Source organism: Equus quagga, chromosome 7 (genome assembly GCF_021613505.1).
Source record: "Equus quagga isolate Etosha38 chromosome 7, UCLA_HA_Equagga_1.0, whole genome shotgun sequence".
Lineage (NCBI taxonomy): Eukaryota > Metazoa > Chordata > Mammalia > Perissodactyla > Equidae > Equus > Equus quagga.
In genome coordinates this window covers 33,765,804-33,789,497 of record NC_060273.1, presented here as the reverse complement: position 1 = coordinate 33,789,497, position 23,694 = coordinate 33,765,804, and the positions used below count along the sequence as shown (strand labels likewise).

General features: G+C 48.5%; 2 protein-coding genes across 6 annotated transcripts; one reads left to right on the top strand and one right to left on the bottom strand.

Annotated features, from left to right (window-relative positions):
* Positions 1 to 13: 13 nt before the first annotated feature.
* ZNF12 (zinc finger protein 12) lies at positions 14 to 16,874 on the bottom strand. 5 transcript variants are annotated; one of them, XM_046667429.1, is made up of 6 exons: positions 16,423 to 16,874; positions 15,359 to 15,423; positions 8,911 to 9,037; positions 8,549 to 8,644; positions 4,869 to 4,988; positions 14 to 135 (listed from the first exon to the last, which is right to left on the bottom strand). In XM_046667429.1, the coding sequence occupies exons 1-6, from the start codon at positions 16,439 to 16,441 to the stop codon at positions 113 to 115; spliced, it is 450 nt and encodes a 149-aa protein (XP_046523385.1). In that variant the 5' UTR covers positions 16,442 to 16,874; the 3' UTR covers positions 14 to 112. The 5 variants fall into 5 exon arrangements, with proteins under 5 accessions (XP_046523385.1, XP_046523387.1, XP_046523383.1 ...); XM_046667430.1 differs by lacking the exon at positions 14 to 135 and adding an exon at positions 4,596 to 4,762; XM_046667431.1 differs by lacking the exon at positions 4,869 to 4,988.
* Positions 16,875 to 20,836: 3,962 nt separating this feature from the next.
* LOC124242428 (speedy protein E4-like) lies at positions 20,837 to 23,143 on the top strand. The gene is made up of 4 exons (XM_046667469.1): positions 20,837 to 20,924; positions 21,454 to 21,672; positions 22,500 to 22,558; positions 23,054 to 23,143. The coding sequence occupies exons 1-4, from the start codon at positions 20,837 to 20,839 to the stop codon at positions 23,141 to 23,143; spliced, it is 456 nt and encodes a 151-aa protein (XP_046523425.1).
* The last annotated feature ends 551 nt before the right edge of the window (positions 23,144 to 23,694 follow it).

Below are 23,694 nucleotides of genomic sequence, written 5' to 3'. Positions count from 1 at the left end.
ATAGTTTTTAGAATGCATTTCCTTGTTTTGTTTAATTGGAGGCATTCGATAAAGCTGGCAATTCTTTGGGCTGCAGTCACGTGGCTTCTCATACAACGTTCTTTGGGGAGCTTCACTGGACAGCCATGCAGGGTACTGAGAGGGAATAAAGAGGAGAGGGCGACTCTGTGGCCTCAGGTAGACTATGGTCCAGGTGTTAACACCACATCTTCATTTTGACCTATATGAGAGGCCCTGGAAGCAACAAATGAACCACCACCTCACTAACCCTAGGATGATTAAAAAAACTGGGGGGATCTCACCTCCACCACCAAGAAGGGTTGACCTCCTGCCCAGCCCTTGAAAATCTGTGTTCCTAATCTGCTAACACTCCAAATTATGAGCCATTGTGTATAAAAAGCATGCTCTGCCCCAATTCCTTTTTCAGTCCTTGCTGCAGGATCGGTAAACTGGACGTGTCCCCTACAGAGCCATCTTTCATGAACTCAGGCCTTGTGCGTCTCACACACTTGCTGGGAATAGTCAAAAACTTTCCAAATATTGCATTCCGTCAAATCTAAGACAAACCATTATTTTAAGTACCCCTAAGGAAAAAGAAAATGCCAATTAAATTAGAACATGCTATTGATCCTAATTTCAGAGATGTAATAATATGAAAACATTTGACATCATTGAAACTATAAACAAATTACACGACTGCATTATTGAACAGGGAGTTCAGGGCCACTCACACGTCCCAGGCCGTGTTATGTGCAGGCACGCCGCCATAAGACGAAAAGAATGTGGTAAACCACGTCAACTTTTCAAACGTTTTACTTACAATGCATACTGTGTATTTAAGCTACAATGTCACACTAGTGTGGGAAACCTTTGTAGGGATCATTTCAACAAATATACTAAGAATATATAGTTCCTATGAAAAGCTATACACTCTACCAGACTTTGAATTCCTGTTATGCGGCATACTCACAATCATCCAGAAGAATATGGAGGGAAAGTGCTGAGCAACAAAAACAGGTGCCATGAGTAATTGAAATACATGAAAAATATGGCATTTCACCTCAGTGGAAAGGGGCAAATTATTCAAATAATACAGGCTCTCAGGCTAATCACTGGAAAGCAAACAAAAGCAGGTCTGTACCTCACACCATCTGTTGTCAACTGTAGGAACGATCCGTGAATGACATAAATTAACCTAAACAAAATGGATGTCATACATTATGAAAAGGAAGGTATACCCGACATTGTATCAGGTTCCAGAGGTTCTTAGGTCAATGATGGAACAATTCAAGGAAACATACACATCTAATTGTTTCGAGTCGATTTCTAATGCCCAAACTATTTACACCAAAATATACAGAAAAGATAAATCTCTATGTCAACACCTCAAAATAAACGATTTACCTAGTCCACTTCTCAACTGCATAACTCCTACAAAAGTGTAACTTGGTACCTTCAGTTATCACTAACAGAACAACTTAAGTCAACTGGCTTAAAATAAATTTAGTCTTTCACAAGAGCAACAGTCCAGAGGTGGAGCGGCTGCACAGCTGGTTGGCTCAGTGCCTCACTGACATCATCCAGGTCCCAGGTTCTTGTACTCTTTTTGCTCTGCCGTGCTTAAACTATAACTTATGGTGGAAAGACATAAGCAGGCATCACATCCAGACAAGGAAACGTCCAGCAGAAGATTCCACTTCACCCTGCATCATTCCTTGAATCTTTAAGGAAACCTTTTCCAGAAATAACCTGTCTGATATCTCCTTTGTGTATCTGTCTAGAATTGGGTCTTATGACCACTCTAAACCAACTGCTGGCAATGAAAAAGGGATTTTCATTATTGATTGAAACTAATCAGGATCTATCCCCTGTTCCGTGAGAAGGAATGGATACCCGAACTCTGCCAGCAAACAGTAAGGAGCGAGTGACTGGGGTGGTCACTCAACAGTGTCTGCCACGAACCCTTATGAATGTGTCCTTAATTTATTCAGGAACGGGAAGGAATAGAGCACAATGTTTAAAAACACTATCATATCAGATAAAAATACAGATAAGTCCTAAGTTACACAGTACGTGTGCTCTGCACACTTACACTTACATAGGCATCCAAATAAAAGATAGTAGATGAAAAAAATTAGATAAAAATAGGAATATTTAAAGTACTTTTTTTAACTGTATAGAGTGCAATTAGTACTACAGCTGTTTCTCACTACTGGAGACTTCTGGCATTAACAATTTAAAATTATCTGCAGTTTTCTATCTACTTTATGCATAGATCTCTATCAGTTGAAAACATTAAAAAATTGGCTTCTTTATGAACTATTTAGCTCATTAACGATCAAATACATTTATAAATGCCAGGGAAAAGTACACGAAGCATACTTTATACTTATCAAATATTAATTCAATGACAATGCATATTAAGATACTAACAGGGTGGTGCTATTTAAGATGGATAATCTGAATATATCTCTTACAAATTATTCTAATAAGGATACGATGCCCTTTCAAACATGATTCACACTGAACATACAATTCCTGTAATGTAGCATCCTAAAAAGCAAACTAACCAACCAACCCAAAAACTCTCAAAAATGCGAGTCCTACATTCCAGTAACCACTCAGATGTGAGTTAAATGTCACCATGTTGCTATCTTGATGAGCCATCTGATGATTTTACAGCTTCTATTTACACAGGAGTATGTTTATTCACAAGAGCTATCTTCTGCTTTTGGGTTTTTGGTTTTTTACAAAAAGCCTGATGTTATATCAGAAACATAAAATTTAGTATTAATAACTTCCAAAGGAGTACGTTTTCCACATCCCTTGAATTGAGAGGGTTCCCCTTGGTATGAATTCCCTGATATGTGGAACAGTTTGAATCCACATACATGGTCGAAATATTGATAAATGTTCACTCCTGCACAGTCTGGTATCCATCGAGTCATGTGGTCTTGTTGCCATTGTGACTTCTACCCTGTGAACTTTCAGATTACAAGTCTGACTAATGCACAAAGCCTTGTCCACATTCACCTGTGTGAACCCTCTGACTTACACTGGTAGGAGTTTCTTATTCATTATATTGAAAGGGTTCCCTCTCATAAAATGCAAACAGACATAAAACGAGGCTTGACTTCAGAGAAGCCTTCCCACATCGATTACATTCATATTCCCTCTCCTATGAATTCTCTGATGGCTGTTGAAGGCTGATTTGTGGTAGAATTTTTTCCCACATTCATTACATTCATAGGGCTTCTCTCCTGAATGGGTCCTATAATGTACAGTGAGGTACGACATCCGAGAGAAGGCTTTCCCACATTCGTTACATTCAAAGGGTTTCTCTCCTGAATGAATCCGATGGTGGATAGTGAGATATGACATCTGCGAGAAGAACTTCCCACATTCATAACACTCATAGGCTTTCTCTCCTGTGTGCGTTCTCTGATGTCTATTAAGGGCTGAATTCTGGCAGAAGGTTTTCCCACATTCACTACATTCATAGGGTTTCTCTCCTGAATGAATTCTATGATGTATAGTGAGGTATGACATCTGAGAGAAGAATTTCCCGCATATATAACATTCATAGGGCTTCTCTCCTTTATGAATTCTCCGATGTCGGCAAAGAGCTGAATTCTGGTAGAAGGTTTTCCCACATTCGTTACATTCATAGGGTTTCACTCCTGAATGAGTTCTGTGATGTATCGTGAGGTATGACAACTGGGAAAACAATTTTCCACATTCATTACATTCATAGGGCTTCTCTCCCGTGTGGACTCTCTGATGTCTCATGAGAGCTGAATTCAGGTAGAAGGTTTTCCCACATTCATTACATTCATAGGGTTTCTCTCCTGAATGAGTTCTGTAATGCACAGTGAGATATGATAACCGAGAGAAGAACTTCCCGCATTCATTACATTCATAGGGTTTCTCTCCTGTGTGTGTCCTCTGATGGGTAGTCAGAGTAGACTTGCGGCAGAAGCATTTCCCACACTCATTACACTTATAGAGTTTCACACCTGTGTGAATTTTCTGATGGTCGTTAAGTGCTGACTTCTGGGAGAAGGTCTTTCCACAGTCGTGACAAATATAAGGTCTCTCCCCTGAATGTGTTCTCTGGTGTTGTGTGAGGTGTGTCTTCTGGCAAAAGGATTTTCCACAATAACTACATTCATAGGGCTTCTCTCCTGAGTGAGTTCTCTGATGCTGAATGAGGTGTAACTTCTGGTAGAAGGTTTTCCCACATTCGTTACATTCGTAGGGCTTCTCCCCTGTGTGTGTTCTCTGATGTACAGTGAGGGTTCCCTTCTGGCAGAAGGATTTCCCACACTGAGTACATTCATAAGGTTTCTCTCCTGTGTGAGTCCTCTGGTGTATGATAAATTTTGACTTTTTACAGAAGGATTTCCCACATGCACTGCATTCATAGGGCTTCAGCTCCACAGGAGATCTCTGGTGCACACTTAGGTTGGACATTTGGAGAAAGGCTATTTCGGATTCATTCCACTTATAGGGCTTCTCCTCCATTTGATTAACAAAAACTGTATCCTTTGGAAAGGCTTTCTGGCATTCAATATATTCAAAGGGTTTCTCCAAAATATGAATGTTCTGATAAATACTTTCTTCGTTTAGAGTGTAAGCTTCCCCATTTTGATTAAACTCATAAGATTTATCTCCGGGATGAGTTTGCTCAAGCTTAACGTGGAGAAGTGACTTCCCACATGCACTACATTCATCAGGTTTCATTCTTGCATAGCTTCCATCACTACGAATAAACTCAGAAACAGACTTTAAACTCTTTCCACAGGAGTCACATTTATAGGACATTTTTCTTGAAGGAACAGGGTTTGTTTCCACATTAAAAGTCTTACCAGGAACATGACCTCTCTCTTCACTCAGAGTTTTGGTGTTGATGAATTCAGTTTGTCTTGAATGTTTGTCTTCACTTTCCCGGACTCTCTCTAGCAGGTCATCGACTTTCCAGACTTCCTCTAAAAAGAGGCAGAATTAACCAAATTTTGCACAACTTCCTACATAAAATATGGAATGTGACTTGTACACGAGCATTTCATTGTGGCATAGATGTTAGCTTCATGGGCAGATGAAAATAATTCCAGGTGTACTTTTTACTTTACTCTGTTGGTTTGGAATAAACACACACACATACACACACACCCACACACACTCTCTCTCTCTCTTTCCAGTGGTCAGGAAAGGGGGAAGTAAACTGACAAAAACACAAGCACCTCTGATCTTTGCTACTTTGTAAGATTTTGTTCAAAACTGGGTCTAGAGGTAAAATATAAACACGGAGCGATGGTTGGAGGACAAGGGATGCCAGAGGACTGACTGACAAGGTGGATGTGGAAGGACTCACAGCAAATGGGGTGAACCGACAGGGCAACAAGGAGGGTCACAGGACACATCCAAGGGGCTTCTGTTGGAGGCGGCGGGTCAGCACTTTATACCATCTCATTTCATATTGAGTTGGGAGACAGATTATAACCTAAGGCCCTATCACCTTACACTGAGATTTCTGTGGCAGCATTTTGACTAGTCTATATCCTTCCAAACCACTTTGCCTTTTTTGCAGATTGCGAACAGTGGTGCCACATAAACTTACGCCTCAGTCTCCTCATGTTGAGAGCAACAGTGCTGCAGCCAGGGCTCCGACTCTCTGTAATTCTGTTTTACGTGGAAGGAGAGTCCCAGAAACATGTGTGTCTAATAGGAAGTACAAAATAGACCACAGAGCACGCCATCCTTGTAAGAGTTTCAGATTTCCTAAATATTCTAATGACGTGATTTAGACTCGACTCATTCTGACGATGAAACTATCTGCTCCTGCTTGGACAACACGGCATGAGCTCTGGCTGGGTGACCCAGGGCAAGGTATGTAACTGCCCTGTGACCCAGCATCGTCCACCAGTGAAATGCAGATAGTGGTGCCTACTTTACAGCATTGTCGTGCAATCTCGCAATTACTATAAAGAGCTGTTCATCCATGCTCGAGAAGTTTAGCAATTATTTATCCCATTTTCAATCTCCTGACAATTCCCTTAAACCAGCCTTGTCTCTGACATACCACTGTCACTGAATTCGGAATGTGAACAGCACTTCCCCACTCCTACGTTTCATTTAGTGCACAAACGTTAAAAATCAGACTCCTCGATCTGCTCCTAAAACAGTAACCTTTATTTTTACTTATCTTACAAATTTTTGGATGAACCTGACTGTTTTACTTGCCAGCATCTCCATCCAATGAAACCATATCAACCTTGTCCACCAAAACCTGCAAGTTCCCTCAGTCCACTGCCAAAATATCAGTAGATAAAATGGGGGAAAAATCTGACAAAGAAAACTCTCCACCACCTAGATTCACAATCATTCCAAACTAAGACTATGCCAGTCTACTAACTTCGGCTCCAGGAAAACCGAGCTACTTGCTGGACGAGGAGGGTCATATGACACAGCCAAGCAGCATTAGTCGTGGAGGAGGTGGGTCAGCACTTCTCTTCACCTCACATCAAGCTGGGAGAGACAGATGACAACCTAAGGCCTCCCAGCCCAGCTGAGACTGCCGTGGTACCAACAACGCCCCGGCTCAACCACAGGTCTCTACTCCTCTTTTCTCCCAGTTTGCTTGACTCCCAGCCTTGATTGACTCAAAACCTCTCTTTCAGGGAGTTTCCATTTAAAAAAACAATACTCTTCAAATCCTCTCATTTCAATTAGCTCCATTTCCCCTTAAAGTTGAAAAGAATTACTCTCCGTACAATCATTTTAGCACAAAGTGATTCAGCCTTGCATTGGAATGCTAACATTGGATGTGAAATGCGGAGGTTTACACCACTCCATGCCACTCTGTTCTCTTTTCTCAGCCAAAACCCATCTCTTAGGAAGTATGACTACTTCCTATTTCCTTTGAACCGCTGAGTAGAAACCAGAGAAGTTGTTCTTAATCTGAATCATATAGGTATCTTTTGAGTACCTGGAGAACATAAAGGGATGTCACTTAGGCATGCTTGTTTAGAAACAACTGTCTACAGATTATTTCTGAATGGATGGACAAGAGGGTTCTTTCACCTCTAGCTCCTTAGATAATCAAAGAAATAACTAGATACAGTATGTTACGTACTACGGTGAGGGAAGAGAGCATGCCCCTTTCTTTACAGGATTATAATCCAGGGTAAGAAAGAAGCTCAACCAAAAAATATATACCATCAAATTACAGATTACTTGATCAGATCTCACTTTTTTTAAGGTTCTACCATGAGGAGGAGTCGAAGTTGAGAGAAGGAAGAGACTGGAGTGGTGATGAGAGTCAGAAGGAAAACTTCAAGCAGGGGTTGAAAATTCGAGCTCAGTCTGAAATAACGTGTTACCTGGGTGGATAAAGCATGTCCCTACCAAAACGCAAAGCTATAGGGATGATAATCACATGATCAGAAGACATTTAGGAGTGTGGACCAAATGGAGTTTACCAAGAGTCTTGAGAAACAATAGAAAATTAATTTTTCCAGGCAAAAGAGGGCCAATATTGTGGTGATTCTTAAAGAACAAGGAATTTAAATGTCCTTTAGGAAGCAACAGGGACTCATTTTGGGCCTCTCCTGTGAGACCAGTGATAGGATCGACTGGGAACTTGAGGCGAACACATCCTCCAAATCCATTAGCCTGAAGGTGCACTGCAGTGCTATCATGGGAAGCACCGGACCAGAGGACAGAGTGGACAGTGTGGCACCGAACAGACAAAACCCCTACACACCTGAGACAGGAGGAGCCCTCTAAAGAACTCTGGAAACAAAGAAACCACCGAAGGTGGAAGCAGATCCTTTAGAGACATTTCTGGAGGATGGGAGGACAAACGGACCACAATTCTCTCTGTACATTATGCTTACTGAGCCTGCTGTATGGGACACTATTCAAGGAGCTGGGAACAGGGGCAGTAAATAAGAGAGCCAAGAGGCAAACGAGCACTTGGGGAGAAAGAGACCCAGGACTGTTGTCACCAAACTGAAGAAGGGCTGGACCTCAGGGACAATGACAGCACATGTGCCCACGACAACACAGGTGAATGGAACCACCTGGCTTAGGGGGAGGTCGGGGCTTTGGAATCTGACCTCAAAGAAAGAGACATGAAAGTGAAACTGGGGAGAGAAACAAGTCTGGGCATTTCACAGCGAAGAAGCAGAGAAAAGGAAGGTAGGAAGAACATAAGAGTCACATAAGTTATTTTTACTAACAGACTGATGATGAGTGCCTGAAAACAAAAAGTGTCTATGATGACAGGTTCCTGAAAATGCCGTCAGAACAAGACCCAAGGCTGAAGAGGCAGTGACTGGATTTGGGTTATGGGTAGAGGCAGGTATGGAAAAGCAATACAAACGTAAGTTTTTGTGGGGAAGGCAGAAGTCTTTGGGGTTGGATTCAGGAGGCTAAGGCAGACAAGCAACTATCTTCAGTCACTCGTAAAGGTTTGGGACCATTAAAAAATTCCCGGGAAAACCCTTCTGAGTTACCGACCCCCTCCCTGCCTCCGCTAACACACCTGGGCAACTCTGAAGTAGGAATTCTCCTTCCACTATCCATGGCTCTTCTCCTTGCTCCAGCTTGATGATAACTTCCGGTTTGATAATGTGACACCCTGTTAACAGAAATGAAAGAGAACTTGAACCCGGCTGCTGGGCTTCCGGCTCTGTCGTATGAGGAAAGTGCTGCCATATGAGCTACGTAACAGAAGTGCCCGTCTGAGCTGTATCAAAATTAGAACCTTTCATGGGGGGTAAAGACCAAAATGCCCTGCCTGGCGCCCAAAACCGACTACTCACATTTATCCCATCAAAATCAAAGTCAGTCAACTTGCAAGAAATCCCACATATCGTCGCGGCTCAGAAAGCGAGCTCTCCTCACCCAAGGACACGAGATGGCTGTAGTTCTCCAGCATCACATCCCTGTAGGTCGTCTTCTGCTCAGGGTCCAGCTGCTGCCATTCCTCCTGCGTGAAGTCCACGGCCACATCCTTGAATGACACTGGCCCCTGTAATGGCACCGCGATCGGAATTGGGTGACGTGGAGAAGGCACACGGGGACAAGAGCTTATCGAGCTCGCTGGTAAAGTTACGAACGCTGTCTACCTTTTTTATGTTACAGATTGTGGAAGAAAAACAAACGTATCAGGAATACAGGGCGTGCGTTCATTCAGTGTACATCAAAGAAGAAACCACTGGGCTCGCACTGCAAGCCAGGGACAATCTCGGCTGTTGGGGACAGTAAGAGCAGCAGACATAGCCCCCATCCCTGAGAGGCCTGAGGGGCACTCATGCAAACCCAGGATGCACTTTGCGCCTTCACTTTTCTTCCAGAACATTAGCAGTATGGGTTCTCCTCTTACCTCTCTGGCTGGCTCCTCCTCGCCTCCAGGTCATCCTGAAGCTGGATGGCCCCGGGGCTCAGTTTTTGTCCTTCACTCTCTGCTGCCTGCACTCATGGCTTTGATGGTGATCCCATTTGGCCTTATGGCTTTAATTGCCATCTATATGTCAACATTCCCTGAATTTATATCACCAGCCCAGACTTCTCTCCTAGACCCCAGACACATTATGGCCTAGATCTCAAACTCAGCATGGCTGAAACTCAGCTGCTGTTCCTGTCCAAATGTGTTCCCCCCACAGCTTCCAGAAGGAGCCGATCTGCAGTATTAGCCACAATCACCAAAGCGACAAGCAAGCTAATAACCAACACACCTCCCAGGGTCGTATTTTACTGCAAGGTGAGCCTACAGTAGGTCTGCCTGTGGCCCACCACAAGAACTGTCAGTCACAGCTTGGCTCGGTCATCCCGAATTCCCAGCTGGGGCCCTGTGAATTCCCTTTCTGCCCATTCACACATTCCAGGAGAGAAGGAGCACATTCCTGAAGAGGGGCGGATGGCTTACAACACACCTGGATCCGGCCAAAACCACACCTTTAAATGCAGGTCTTTCGGGGGAATTGTCCGACTCACAAATACTCACGCCAGTCATTCTAACTGTTCCACTCAGTATCATTACCTCTAAAATAAAGATAATAACGGCACCTACCCCATAATGCCAGTATTAAATGGGCTGATGCACAGAAAGCACTTACCAGGGTTCTGTGGGCACAAGACGTACCCCTCACTGATACCTACGGTTACTGTTACCTGTCTATCGTGTATCTTATCACTCTTTCCAAATCAGGACAGAAGTTAACCAGAAAACATGGAAGCAAGTTTAAATAACTGACGGAATGCGGCTGTTAAGTTTATGCGATTGCCACAAAGGGTTTATAACACAGTAACAGTATGTTAAAAACAAAAAGGGTCAGAGGATTTCAACAAAACATGGAGGCAGGAGTGGTGTGTGGCGGTGGAGAGGGAACAGCCCACGTCATGCTCAGGGGCCACTTGAGATGAGGACAAACTCCTCACATTGGCTGACAAAATCTAAGACTTTGTTGTGTGGAACGATGGAAGTGTGCAGGACGGGTGCTGTTGGCGAGATGCTCTAAGGCGCCTGGTCACCCGACCCTGTTTTTCTCCCAGGCTCTGGGTGCAGGGGTGTCCAGGGACCAGGCTCTGCTGGCCTGGGAATGCTGAGGGTGCTTAGGTTGGAGACTGCGCAACTGCTGACGGGACACACTGTGGCGGAGCAGTGGTTCCTGCCCAGGGTAAACTGCCCAAGGCCCAGCCTGCGAGGACATCGCCTCAGAGAGCAACAGAGAGTCTTCTAGAAGCTCTGCCCGCACTTCATTCAGGGCCCCACCACCCACGACTGTGGCCGCCCTGATGAAGTCATGACCAAATGCAAGAGAGTGAGGAACAGAGCATCAAGTACTCTAATTTTAACGCATACATAGTATAACGCACATCTTATTCCAACTTCTGACTCTGCATTTGTAATTTCACAAAATGTGCAATTTGTAGGGATTTTTTTAATTGCTTGTAATTTTGCCTTATGAGGAAAAAACAGCACAATAGGAAAAAATTTTAGTTTTTGTTATTTGTAACACATATATCTAAAATCCAAGCCCCGTTGCTGCCTGGAAACAGCATTATCAGTTCCAAAGTGATCCTTTCTTTGGTGATGGGCTCAAATAGCCCAAGCTCAGTTTCATGCAGAGCGAGAAGAAATGCGCACTGTTCTTCCTCTAGCTTAAAACAAGCAGCTTCACAAGCGTTTTAAACTTTAAGGAGTTTCAGAAAACCTGGATAACAAATTAAGACAACCAATCAGAACCACATATATTTAGAGATTTTAGGTCAGTTTCAAAAGACAAGGGAGCAATCCATGACGTGTATGTCTTAAACGACCGCTCGGTACGGAGAATATTCCAGAAACAGCTCTGTAATTGCAGAACTCAGAGTGGGGGACATCTTTTCACATGAGCCAGAACGTCGGATGTGAGAGTGAGAATCCGTCTGTGAACGTCTCGATCCACTGCCGTCACACAGCTGGGTTTACAATGGGGGAAGCAGAAGGCCTGCCCCATTACTGAGACTCCTGTCCTGATGGCTAGGAAGGTTAAGGACTGGAATCCCATTAGTAAAAGCTGAGAGAAAGAGGATTCCTCAGAGGACTGTAAATGACAAAGACCCAAGGACTTTAATAAACAGGCTGTGTGTCACGGCTGCCTCCATGTGTCAGACCACTGGGACCCAAACGACAGCCAAAGACAGTGAGAGCCAACTGGGGCCAAAAGACCTCGGCCCAAGATGCCCTCCCCAGCCAACAGAGGCCTCCTGCACATGAGGGAGAGAGAAAGACATGTTCCAACATGCATATCCCCAGAGTCAGGAAGCCAGAGCACCACCCACGTGGCCTGTCCCAGAAGAGCAACTGACACAGTTCTGCAGGGCCAGAAAGGGGAAAACCAAGAACCCAGAGAAATGAGAGAGAAGCACAAGACCACAGCTTCCTCCTACCTCACCCCACCGCCCATCCCTGCGAGGAGCCGCACTCCAGTACGGACCCAAGAGCGTGCTCTCGACCTAGGAAGCTCACCCACACAGGCACACTCACCTTGAGGAACTGAAAACACGCACAGTATTCAATCTCTCCAAATGAAAATATTGAAGAATTATATGGCGATGATGGAAACTAAGCTAAAAACACCAATAAACTTGGAAGAAAATGTTTACAAACATGACCCAAACGGGAAAAACATACAAACATTTAAGACTACTCTGTAAGTTAAGAAGAAAAGCACCATGAAAGAAAATAGCGTTGTGCTAGAAAGCCTGGCGGTGGATGTGGACATGCACCTCATGTGAAAAGAGAAATGGGCCAGTGAGGAGAGGCGACATACACATGATTCCAACAGTCTCTGTGTATCACGGCTTCTTAGCAGATGACTCACTTTCCCAACTGAAGGGTTTCAAACTCTCCACAGGACGAAAGCAGGACAGCCCCAGGGGCTCTCCAGTCAGTCTCAGGGTTCACCTCCATTCACATCTCTCCCTGTTCCTGACAGGAGGCCCACAGGCTGGGGAAGCAAAGGTCCTTCCTGGCACTTCGGGAGCTCATCCAGTCCACCTCGGCTGCTCCGAGCGCCTTCACCACCCCTGGCAACTCCCCAGAGCCTCATCATCGCAGCGCGGTCACAAACCGCCTCATCCACGGACACCTCTCCCTTCGCTGAGCGACTGAGCCCCAGCCTCGGACAGAACACCTCCAACCAGACGGTGCTCTGGCATCACTGCGAGTCTCCCACGGACGGACCAGGAGGAGCCCCAGCCTCGCCCAGAAGCACCTCCTCCAGGGAGAACGGAAGCTCCTGGAGGGAAAGAACTGCCTCGTAGAATCACGTCCCAAACTTGAAGACACAGGACGCCAATGTCTAAGATGAGACAAAATCCTCGGGGATGGGAAGGGTCACAAAAGCAAAGAGCCACGCGAGTAGGATGCTCGGCCGGGAATTCTCAGGGGGCAGAGCAGAAAGCCTCCACAGGCAGGACGACAGATGCTCCAATCACTCTCAGCTGAGGAGCACCGGGGACGACATCAACTCCCCAAGGGAGAAATGACACCCACGGTTTAAGAAAAGAGATGATGTCTCAGACACGAGAGGGAAAACTCCAGTCCTCCCAGCAAGCTGAGCTGTGTGCGGATGGGCAGGACGGAGCTGGGCCCCAAAGCTCTGCTCTCTCCTCAAACCCCTCATCTCCTCCTCCCCGAGCTGATGGGCTGCTTCCCTGAGGAAGAGAAGCCATCGGGGGACACCACGTGTCCTGCCCCACCTCCAACGTGACCCTGCCGTCCTGTCCCCTCTAACTCAGGATCTCTCCAATAACCCTCCCCTCCCCACATGGATGAAGCAACTATTTTCATTCTAACTGGATTACTCCCATTCCCACTAAAACAAAACAAACTAGGAAATCCCCTCTTCACTTCAACTCCTATGCCAGTTACTGGCCAATTTCTCTTTTCCCCAGGAGAGCAAAATTTCTCAAAAAAGTGAGCAACAGGCCAAACCCAGTTTTTCCACACCTCTCCCCTAAGCTCTGCCATCAGGATTTTACCCCACAAACCCACCCAAACCAGGCATCATCACGCGACACCCCCCCCAAGTGCTAAGTTCACCGGCTAATTCTCAGTCTTCATGGAACTTGAGTATTGACAGCACTTGACATAGCTTGTCACTCCCTTGGCTTCTCCACCTTCACTCTCCTGGTTCCCCCTCTTCCCGGCAGCCCCTGCTCAGTTCCTCCTTCTCCCAGACTCTTCAGTGGGAGAGCCCCGGGCTCACTCCCCCTGTGGCTCATGGACCCAGCAGTCAACGCACAACCTGCTCCACTCCTGGCCCAGGCTCGTCTCCTGGACCTGTCACCCACCTGCCTTCCTGACGTCACCACGTGCACGTCACAGTGACAGCTCAAATTTAGAATGTCTGGAACATCACTCTGGCCTTTTCTCACATCTGCTTTTCCCACAATCTCCCCATCTCAGGGGAGCAGCAGCCTCGTTTGTCTAGTCACTCAGGGAGCCTCTAAAGTGCCTTCCACACAGAGGCAAGTCACGTGATGAACATTTGAGAAGAAACACTCAATGCGGAACCACACGTGAGCCAGTGGGGGAAAGCAGCAGTACAGAGCGAAGTTTCTATCACAGGCCACGGTGAAGAAATACACGACTTGAAGGGCAGCAGGGAGGCAAGCAAGGGATAAAGACCACGTAGAAAATATCAGCAAACCTGAGCAATCGAAAGGGGTAACAGTGGAGAGAGGAGTTTAGAATGAATCCCTTTTTTCTGGACAGGGTTACAGGGTGGATGATGGAACAATAACCTGATAGGCACAAGAGGAGAAGGCACAGGTGGGGGGCTGCAAATTATTATTTCCACATCTATTCACTTGAGGCGTCCTGTGGACAGACTCCAAGGAGACGCTGGCAGGTGGCCGGACAGAGGCATCTGGTCCTCGCGGGAGAAGTGTCAGAGCTGGCGGGTAAGCACGGGAGGGGGAGGCCAGACAGGTGTGAGAGTTGCAAGCCAAGGGTGGAAGAAGACACGAGGAGGGCAGAGGATCAGCCAGGAAGAGAGCAAGGAGAGGTTTGTCACAGAACCAAGCGAGGAGCCTGTGCATGTGGGAAAGGCAGCACAGGCTCCAAGGCAACGACTGGCAAGTCTCTGCCAGGTGTCTGTTACATCACAGGTGACCTTTACCAAAACCAGTCCAGGGGAGGCCGGGGCAGAACCCAGACCGTGGGCTGCAGGACAAGACATGAAAGGCAATCAGGAATCCGCCTGAGACATCACTGCATGGGCCACTGTGCAACCCAAACAGAGAAACACCAGGGAGACAATCTGAAGGGCAAGAAGGCCATTGCTCTGGATACCATGCCCGGATTGAGCAGGGAAAATGTCTCTATGAGACAACAACATTCTACTCCCCAGGAAAGTCACACGCACAGAGAGCTCCCTGGACGGCGCGCCCTCGGCTTACAGAAGGCACGAGCAGGAGACCAATAGCAATGGGTGAGGGCTGTCACTTAGGAAGGCTGGCCACACGGAGCGAGCCTGTCCAAGAAATCTGGAAAACGCACAAGGACACAAAAGCGTCTCGGCAGATCACCGTGAGTCAGTAGCGGGAGGCACGTGTCGCTGTCTGCAGTGAGCGTCAGGGACAGCAGGCGCACTTTCACTCTGGCTGCAATAGCTTGGAAGAATCGCGCTGTCTGCACGTGTGACCATGATAAACGCTCGCTGCTGATATGCTGCGCTGTGTCCTCTCTCATCAGATCTTTGACCTGGTCCTCCTTTCCCACTTTGAACTCTGAACTGTTCATCTCCTAAGGTGTGCAATAAACAAAGCAGGGAAGAAAGACACAAACAGAACAACTCACCAGAAGTGTATTCATTTTCTGCTGCTCTTGGAAAAACGTGGAGGACTGTGAAAGCGGACGCAGATCTGGGAAGGAAAACGCAGGCAATGAAGTCATGAGCCATCTGGCCTGTCCAGGAAGCACTCTCCTGCCTCAGACCTCACCCAGAAAGTTTCATGAAAGACACCTACTAGAGACTGTCCCTTTAAACCTTCAGAAGCGACCAGAATGATGAGCAGGGAGCCCTCACCTGTCAGTGTGAACTCCACCTGACCATGTGGTCACTGAAAGGACACATCTCTCATTAGAAAGTAAACGTCAAATCAGATTGGAATAACCCTCCATCGTTAAATAGAAGGTAAAAAGGGATTCTGTTATCGTCATCGATCTTCTTACTAACTCTTGTAACTACTTAGGAGCACAAGATCGACAGAATGCTCTGAATAAAGAGACACACTCAAGCATGGCTCAGCCTTTAAATTATTTCTACGAACTTGAGCCTGTTGCTCAGAAGGACCTTTTAAGAAATTCACTTTGATTTAAAAATAATACAGAGGACAGAGCACTTGGGACGGGAGTTTGAGTCCTGTTTGCAATCGCACCTACAGACCCGCTGACCCTGGACAAGTCACCTCCCTTCTCAGGCACAACCTCCTCCTCTGTCAACCGAGGGGCAGGACAGAACCCGGCAGACTCATCCTGCTCTGCAGGCTGTGATCCCACAAGGACAGAACCGAGGCGGGATCAGCATCACTGAGATCAGAGAACAAAGGTGCTCATGGAGGTTGATAGAGACACGCTTGGAATAAAAACAGAGGCTAAGAGGAGCAGGAAGGGGCGTTGGACATGGAGAGAGGAGTGGACACGGCGCGTCCGCAGCCGAGGCCGTGGCCCTCCAGCCCCAGGAAACCTTGACCCCGCGAGGCCCCGCGCAGCGCCCACCCCAGGCAGCCACGCGGCCCCCGGGAGGCCTCCACCTCCCCGTCGCACACGTTCACGCCCTCCGCCCGGGCCCGGCACCCAGCACCGCTCACTGCGGCGGGAAGACCCACGGCCGCCTCGAGGCCCGCACGCCCGCCACCTACCCCGCCGGGACTCGCTCATCCGCCCCAGCCGCCGAGGCCCCGGGCCGGGGGCTGCTCCTCCGGCGCCTTCTCTCCCGGGTCCCCTCCTCTCCGCCTCCCAAGGCCGCTGCCCCGCAGGAGCCGGCTCCGGGCCTACGGGACACACTCACTTCGGGCCACCGTTCCTCGCGGGCCCAGATCGGCCTCCCGGGGACGCCCTGGCCCACGAGCCTCGCCCGGGCCGCCGGGGGTGCACACGGACCGGGACCGGGACCCGCCGACCCCACGGCCCAGCCCGCGGGCTCCGGGGCGCGCTCGGGGGTCCCCCTCGAGCCACTGCCGGCCCGCAGAACCCGCACCCGCTGAGGGCCGGCCCGGCCGCACGGCGTCCGACCCCGCAGGCCCGGGATGCTCGCCGCCCGACGCCAGAGCCTAAGAAGGAGGGTGAGCCGTGACCTGGGCACCGACAGGAAGCCCGGGCAGCGCGGCGGCAGTGCGCGTGCGCGGACACGCACACAGGGCAGCTGCACATGCGCAGCACGACGCAGGAAATGCGCCAGCCAGGGCCCGCTCCAGGGAGCCAGACACACACCAGGACTCTCTTTCCCGTGAGTCTACGCGCCGACAGGTTTAGGGAACGTCTTAAAACTCTGTACATCATCGAGCCATATTTTGAGAATTGGCCGCTAAGACCAGGCACTCAATTTCCCCTTTATCTTCACTGCTGTTAGGGCTCAAGGAAAGGTGTCGCCTCAACTAGGAGGCGGTGCGATTGTGTCCTGGATCCCTGATCTTTTCCCTGCGCTGAGATCTTTTGGGTTAGAACTGAGACTCCCCCACCACCAGCAGAGGGGAAGGAAAGGGTGGATCATGTCCCCTTAACTGAAATACCTGGAGAAGTTTCAATGACAGACTAGGATCCAATTAATGCCCCGCCGTGACGTGAATTACTATCACCCGTGGGCGTATAGTTTCTCCAAGGAAGAACAAGAATACAGACATTGTAGCTCTAGTGGATTAGACAACTAATGCATAAAAAGTGTAGGAAAGTCAGAAAGGAAACACAAACCGCAAAATAAAACAAATACCTGGGATCTTACCTCTCAAAGAGGATGCAGTTTGTGGTAGGGAACAGTGTCGTTGTTCAAACATGGGATCAGAAGGACCATGATTACCGTTATTATTTTGGTGAATTAATTGGACCGTGTCCTTGACCAATTGTTTCTTAAAAGCTGGGGTTGGGATTAAAACTAAAATCTCCTGCCAACCCAGATCCTCTCCAGAAATGTAGAAATGAGGAACAGTTTTGTTGTTGAATGACCATTAAGTCAAGACACTGTTACGCATTAGCAAGGGGACCACTAGTGAGACTGCAAAGAGAGAAAAGGACCTCATCTTTTTATCCAGCTCAACACAGATAATCCAGTAAGTACATGTTCTCAAGGTTGCCTCCTGTAAGGGGACTAGACAGCCCCATTTGCTGTGCACTCTTTCATAGTTCATCCTCAATTCACCTGGTAGTCAGGGTGGCCGTCCACCTGTACCCAAAGGAAAAAGAAAACTTCTGTCTCTATGACAAGCAGGGAGTTATAGCTCAGAGCGAGATGCCTAACATCTAGCCCAAAGGCCCATGGTGACAAAGATAGGGACATTATCTTCCCTGAGGTTTACATTTTAAAGAGAGAGCTCTTATCAGGCCCTTAAAAAACATCCCTGGGTTGTAATGCTGGGGAGAGTCTTACTTAGCTTTTCAAAGATTTAGATACATATGCAACTGACAGAGGAAGTATTTATAGTACAAGTTTTCTACAAAATGCTCTTAAAAAAAAATTCAACTGATTCACCTAGATGAATGGGCCCATCACCCATTCCTGATTTCTCCAGCTGACCTGCAGCATTAGACAAATCCCGAATCCCGCACAAATGGGTGCGCCTCCCAAGTTGCTCTTGGAAGGGGCTGCGTGGCCAGGAAGGGTCTTTCCCGGCTTTGCTGCTATCAAGCGTGGCCTGTGCCTGAGTTCTCACAGAGGCAATGCTGCAATGGGAGCAAGCGAACCACACTTCCTCCGGGCCTGAGCCAGGAAAACATCCAGGGACCATTTCCCCACATAGTTTTCCATTTTCACCAGGTGAAGGATGGCAGCTTCTCTGAGCAGCTTGGAACTGCCACGGTGAAGTTGAACGGAGGGCCCGTCAGCCTGGGTCCCCCGCCTCCGCTGCTCACTTGTACTACTGAATACCGTCATGTCTAAAAATCAAATACTCGAACCCAGTTTCCCACCTCAACAAAGAAAATGAGACAGTGCTCCCAAAGTGTCTTATGAATGACAAATCTTTATTTCAAAAGACTTTTTCTAACATAAATGGGCACACCGATGTTTCGACAACTTTTTGTAAGACTTGGCAGATGGGCGATGAATCCCAGAGTCCAGCGAACCTTCTTTGGGGATCCACCAAGAATACCTCAGCCATGAGGGAGGGGGGTATAAAAGTTAACGAGCAAGATTTGCCCGTAATAATTAGCTTCAGACACCAGACCTTCGAGGGCAACAGCTAGCACCTCTCCTCCATGTCCCCGTCGCGGAATTCTTTTCTGTGATTTAGCAGTCGCTGTCATTCTCCCAGGGGTTTTTCTAGGTCTTTCAGGTCACAGAAGGGGAGGTACAGTGACCACTGTTCCCTGGAGGATGACAGAACGGGCAGATGGGCAGCCCCTGGCAAGGGGTGAGCTTCCTGGAGGAGAGGGCAGTTTCTTCCCGGGCACATGCACCATTGGGTGGGTGCTCAGGACAAACTCCGATGGCAGGTCTCCTTGTCCACATCAGCACCGAGGCTGCTGGATGGGTTGTCGTGGGCCAGTTGGCAGGAGGATTGGAGGCTGGTTCAGAAGGCCCGCTCAGCATGGACTCAGCCTGGCCACAGCACTGCCATGTGAGGCCCAGATCATAGTTGACCTCCCTTCTGTTTATTTCACTCAGCAGTGACATTGCTTTCTTTAGGATCCCCATTGCCCTGACCTGAGTGGCACATCCAACCCGGAGATTTCCAAATCCGAGTGTGCGTCCATGAGAAAGTTAAATCAGGCCCCACCTCAGTTCTGTTAGAATCTATGGGGCTGGGTCCAGGCATCTGTATTTGAATTTCTCCATGTGACCCTCACGTGGAAAGGACGGTGTTTGTATAGCACTTCTGCTTCACTCTGCTGATATTTCTGCACTGTCGCTACAGCCACTGTGGTGAAACCGCTCCACAGGAGGAGTTTCCCCCAAACATGTCACACCCAATGTGGGCTCTTTAGTCCACTTTTGAACAACGTACTAATGTCTTAAGATGTCTTAACAATGTCTTAAGATGGGCGGTGCCTAGATGTGACCTATCTAGACAAGGTGGCTATTTCCTGCACTTTGTACTTCCATGTGCTCCCCATCTTCACAGAAACATCATATTCTGTCTTGAATTTGAGAGTCCTCCATGTCGTCTTTTTGTGCATGTGGCATTTTATTCATAGGATACACAAATGGTAGTGAAATTTCTGGGTCAAGAGTGATACACATAGTTAAAAATTTGTTCCGTAGATTAGAGTTTCTCAACTGCAATTGAGGGGCAGACTTTAGGCAATCCACAGACTCCTTGAGATTGGAGACACCATGTGAAGTGTCAGGGTATATGTGTGTGTGTGAGCACATGCACGGTTTTCCATGGTCTTAGGTGCTCAAAATGTCCCTTGACTCAAAGATGCCTGAGGGTAGAGGCTGTGTGTCCCCAGCACAGAATCCTGAGCAGAGTGTCAGGAAACACGGAGCAGAAGAGCTTGGCCAAATTGAGTGTTTGAGTAACTTCTTAATCCAGAAGTCAATGTACCTGGGATGGTTTTTACATACTTATTTCACTCTTGTAAGGTCTTCCCATTTCCGCTTCCCCTCAGTGTCCTCCTCACTCTCCTCCCTCCCCCACAGACTATGCTCTGAAATAGGATCAGGAAGGAGGGAGAGAGTCCAACGTGTCTCCAGTCTAGAATGGAGAGAACAGGGCATCTGCTGGGGAGGGATGACGAGGCATCCGGACCCCTGGAGGATGGCTGAGGAGGATGGTCAGAGGTGGGGTCAGTGGCAGGAGTTCTCGCTTACCCCTGAACTCCAGGAGAAGTGCACACATTGGTTTGGCAGTTACTCGCATTTTCCTTCAAACTGGTTGCCAGGTTGGAATGACTATGACATCAGAGGCTTCCGGCCTTCCTGATTGGAAGGACCAAACTCCGTGGTGCTTGGCAGCGGAGGTGGCCAACAGCATCTTCTCAGAGCTTTTCTCCGCTCCTAGCTTCTCCACAGCTTGGAGAAGGGATAACGGGCTTATATTCAGCCAGAATCCAGAGGAGGATTTTGGGCAGACTAGGGTGTAGCTTTCGTGGCAGGGAAGAAAGAATTTGAGAGAAATCATGAGCAGTCGTCCACCAAGTCCCCAGCCTGGCACGTCAGGGTACCCCCTGGAGGTGATAGTGAATGAAGAAAGCCCAGGACCATCAGGTGAGGAAGCTGGAGTGAGAAGGGGTCTGAGAGGGTCGACCAGTAAGGAGGAGAAGGAACAGAAGTCAGGAAGGAGTAGCTGAGCAGGGTGTGTGTGCGAGAAGGACAGATGCCGAAAGCCGGGGATTGGAGAAGGAGCACACAGGAGCGGGGGACCAGGATATCCACATGGAAGGAAGAGAACCTGGGAAGCAAGGGAGGAGGGTTAGGAGCTGAGATCCAAGGATGAGAAAGGGGAAGAGAGGAAACAAGTAGAGGCTTCCTTTTGTGTTCTTTTCCAAATGAGAACATTCTCTATAATGCGGAGGAGTTTAGAGCACAGGGCGGGGGAACAAAGACCAGGCGAATGGGAGCAGATGGATGTCATCGAGGAGCAAGATGGAGAGATGGATTGGGAGAAGGCCAATAGTCTACGAGGCTGCAGAGAATGGAGAGGAGGTTTGGTTTTCGGGGTGGCTGACGCTTGGGTGACCAATGGCTGAATTCCAAAGACAGAAGCTTTAAGTGTTGGCCTGGTCTCTTTCCTCAGCCCGCTGGGTAGATCCCAGGCCCCTGCCTGAGTCCTCGGGCCTGAAGAGGAAGAGGGAGTGGTCGGAGTCTCTCCAGGAGGAGACGGAGGAGGAGACAGCCGCCAAGGCTGAGGACAGCTGGGTGGTGGAGTGGCTGTGTGGACTCAGGATGAAGCTGAAGAAACAGCGGGTGTCCACAGTGCTGCCTGAACACCACGAGGTCTTCAACACACTGCTCGGTAGGAAGAGCCCCCGACAGCACCCTCCATCCTATTCTTTTTTTTTTTCGCTTAGGAAGCCTGTCACTCAGCTAACATCTGTGCAATCTTCCTCTATTTGGTTTGTGGGTTGCTGCCACAGCATGGCTTGATGAGTTGCACATGGGTTCGCACCCAGGATCCAGCACCATGAAACCTGCGTGGTGAAAGTGGAATGCGCGAACCTAACCAAAACACTGCAGGGCCGGCCCAATCCTATCCTTTTTTTAAAAAGCGAAGAAACTTCCAATGACTACCCATTTCCAGTGGAAAAAAAATTCCCTGCCAGGTGCTGTGCTCTCCTTCTTGGAGCACTGAGTAACGATCACTCGCTGGGGACACTTAGGCGTCACAGAGGGTTGGGCTAGACTTGGGAAGAGTGTGCACTTGGGATAAGAGCTTGGTTTTGACTGTCCCTCTGAGACGTCTTCACTCTTGCTGGCCTTTGAATATGTCTAAGGGGGATGGCAAGCCTCCCTCTGCACTCTGATGTGGCTGTCAGTTGAGAAAGTGGCTGAGTGACTTTGCGGCCCCTGCAGTGTACACTCATGCATGGTGAGGGAGCATCACTGTTTATGTCAGATCTGAGCCACGCAGACATGCGACAGACACCTACCTCTCACTCAGCCGCCCCAGGCAAGGGGGGCACCATCTTTCTTGAATGGTCTTCTCTCCCCTTTTCCCATCAGCCTCACCCTTGGCCACAATGCAAACACTTCTCCCAGGGAGGCCTGGTCCTCCTTACTCTGGAATGCTCCCAAAGCAGCCCTGTTCTGGTTGTCACCCTAACATGTGCCCTCTCTTCTCAGAGGATCCTGTCGTTAAAAGATTCCTGGCCTGGGACCGAGATCTGTTGGTATCTGACAAGGTACGGTGTTTTCCGCTCAGATGGACTCCTGCTCCAGCATCTCTCCTGGGGCACGGGAGCACTCTCAGATGCCACAGGTCACTTCCCTCTCCACCCGGACGCCTGTCCCAGGTCCCGTCGGGAGCCTCGTGGTCTCTTGCAGATCCTCCGGGACCTGAGCGGGAGGCGAGCCCCTTTCATTGTTGCCACCTTAAGTCCTCTCTCCTCTCAGCTCCTGGGTCTCCCTTTTGCTCCAGCTTATGAAAGGCTCTCCTGTGCGGGCCGTCCTCAACACAGACCCTCAAATGAGCAGAGCCCGCCGTCCTGGGAGCATCTGAAACTCCAAGCCTCTGACGCCCCCTGCCCCTCCCCAAATGCGCAGGCTCACTCAACACAGGGGTCTCCTCTCTGAGCAGCAGCAACACCTGCCCCAGTTCCCGCCCCCTTATCCCGCTGTTCCTCCCCCTCCAGGGTGGGACATCTTTGGTGATTTTTTTCCCCTCCTGTTTCCATCAGTATCTGCTGTCCATGGTCATAGCTTATTTCAGCCGGGCTGGCCTCTTCTCCTGGCAGTACCGGAGGATTCATTTCTTCATCGCTCTGTGAGTATTTCCCCTGCTCCCTTCAGTCAATGTTCTGCCCCCTGGGAGGGTGGAGGAGAGAAGTGGGACCCTGCCCTCTCCTCTGCTTGAACTTATTTGTCCAGTTTCCTCTCTGCATAAAAATGACAGGGTTACTGTGTAGTGTTTTTTCATGCTGTTCTTTGCAAAAACAAATAATGGAAAGGTCAGTTAAAAGATCAAACAAAAGAAAACAGCAAACATCCTAAAAGTAGGGAAAGGAAGAGCTGACAGCTTCCTGCCCCCAAGCAAACAGGCCATCGAAGGTGCCCTTTCTGATCCCCTCTGTCCTCCCAGATCAACACCAAGTGTCACTGTCCCCCTCCTCTGGATTCCCAGGACGAGGCAGTTCAGGTCCTCGTGACCTCACACAGATCTATCATAAAATGCGGGTGTTTCCTACATTCTCCCCCAGGCCAGTGGGCTTTATCTGCCTGAATATCCTTCCAAACACAGGTCTAGCGCCTCCACACCCTCCTTCACCGTTCCCTGGGCTCAGTGCCTCATAAATCAAGGCCAGAGTCCTCCGTTTGAATG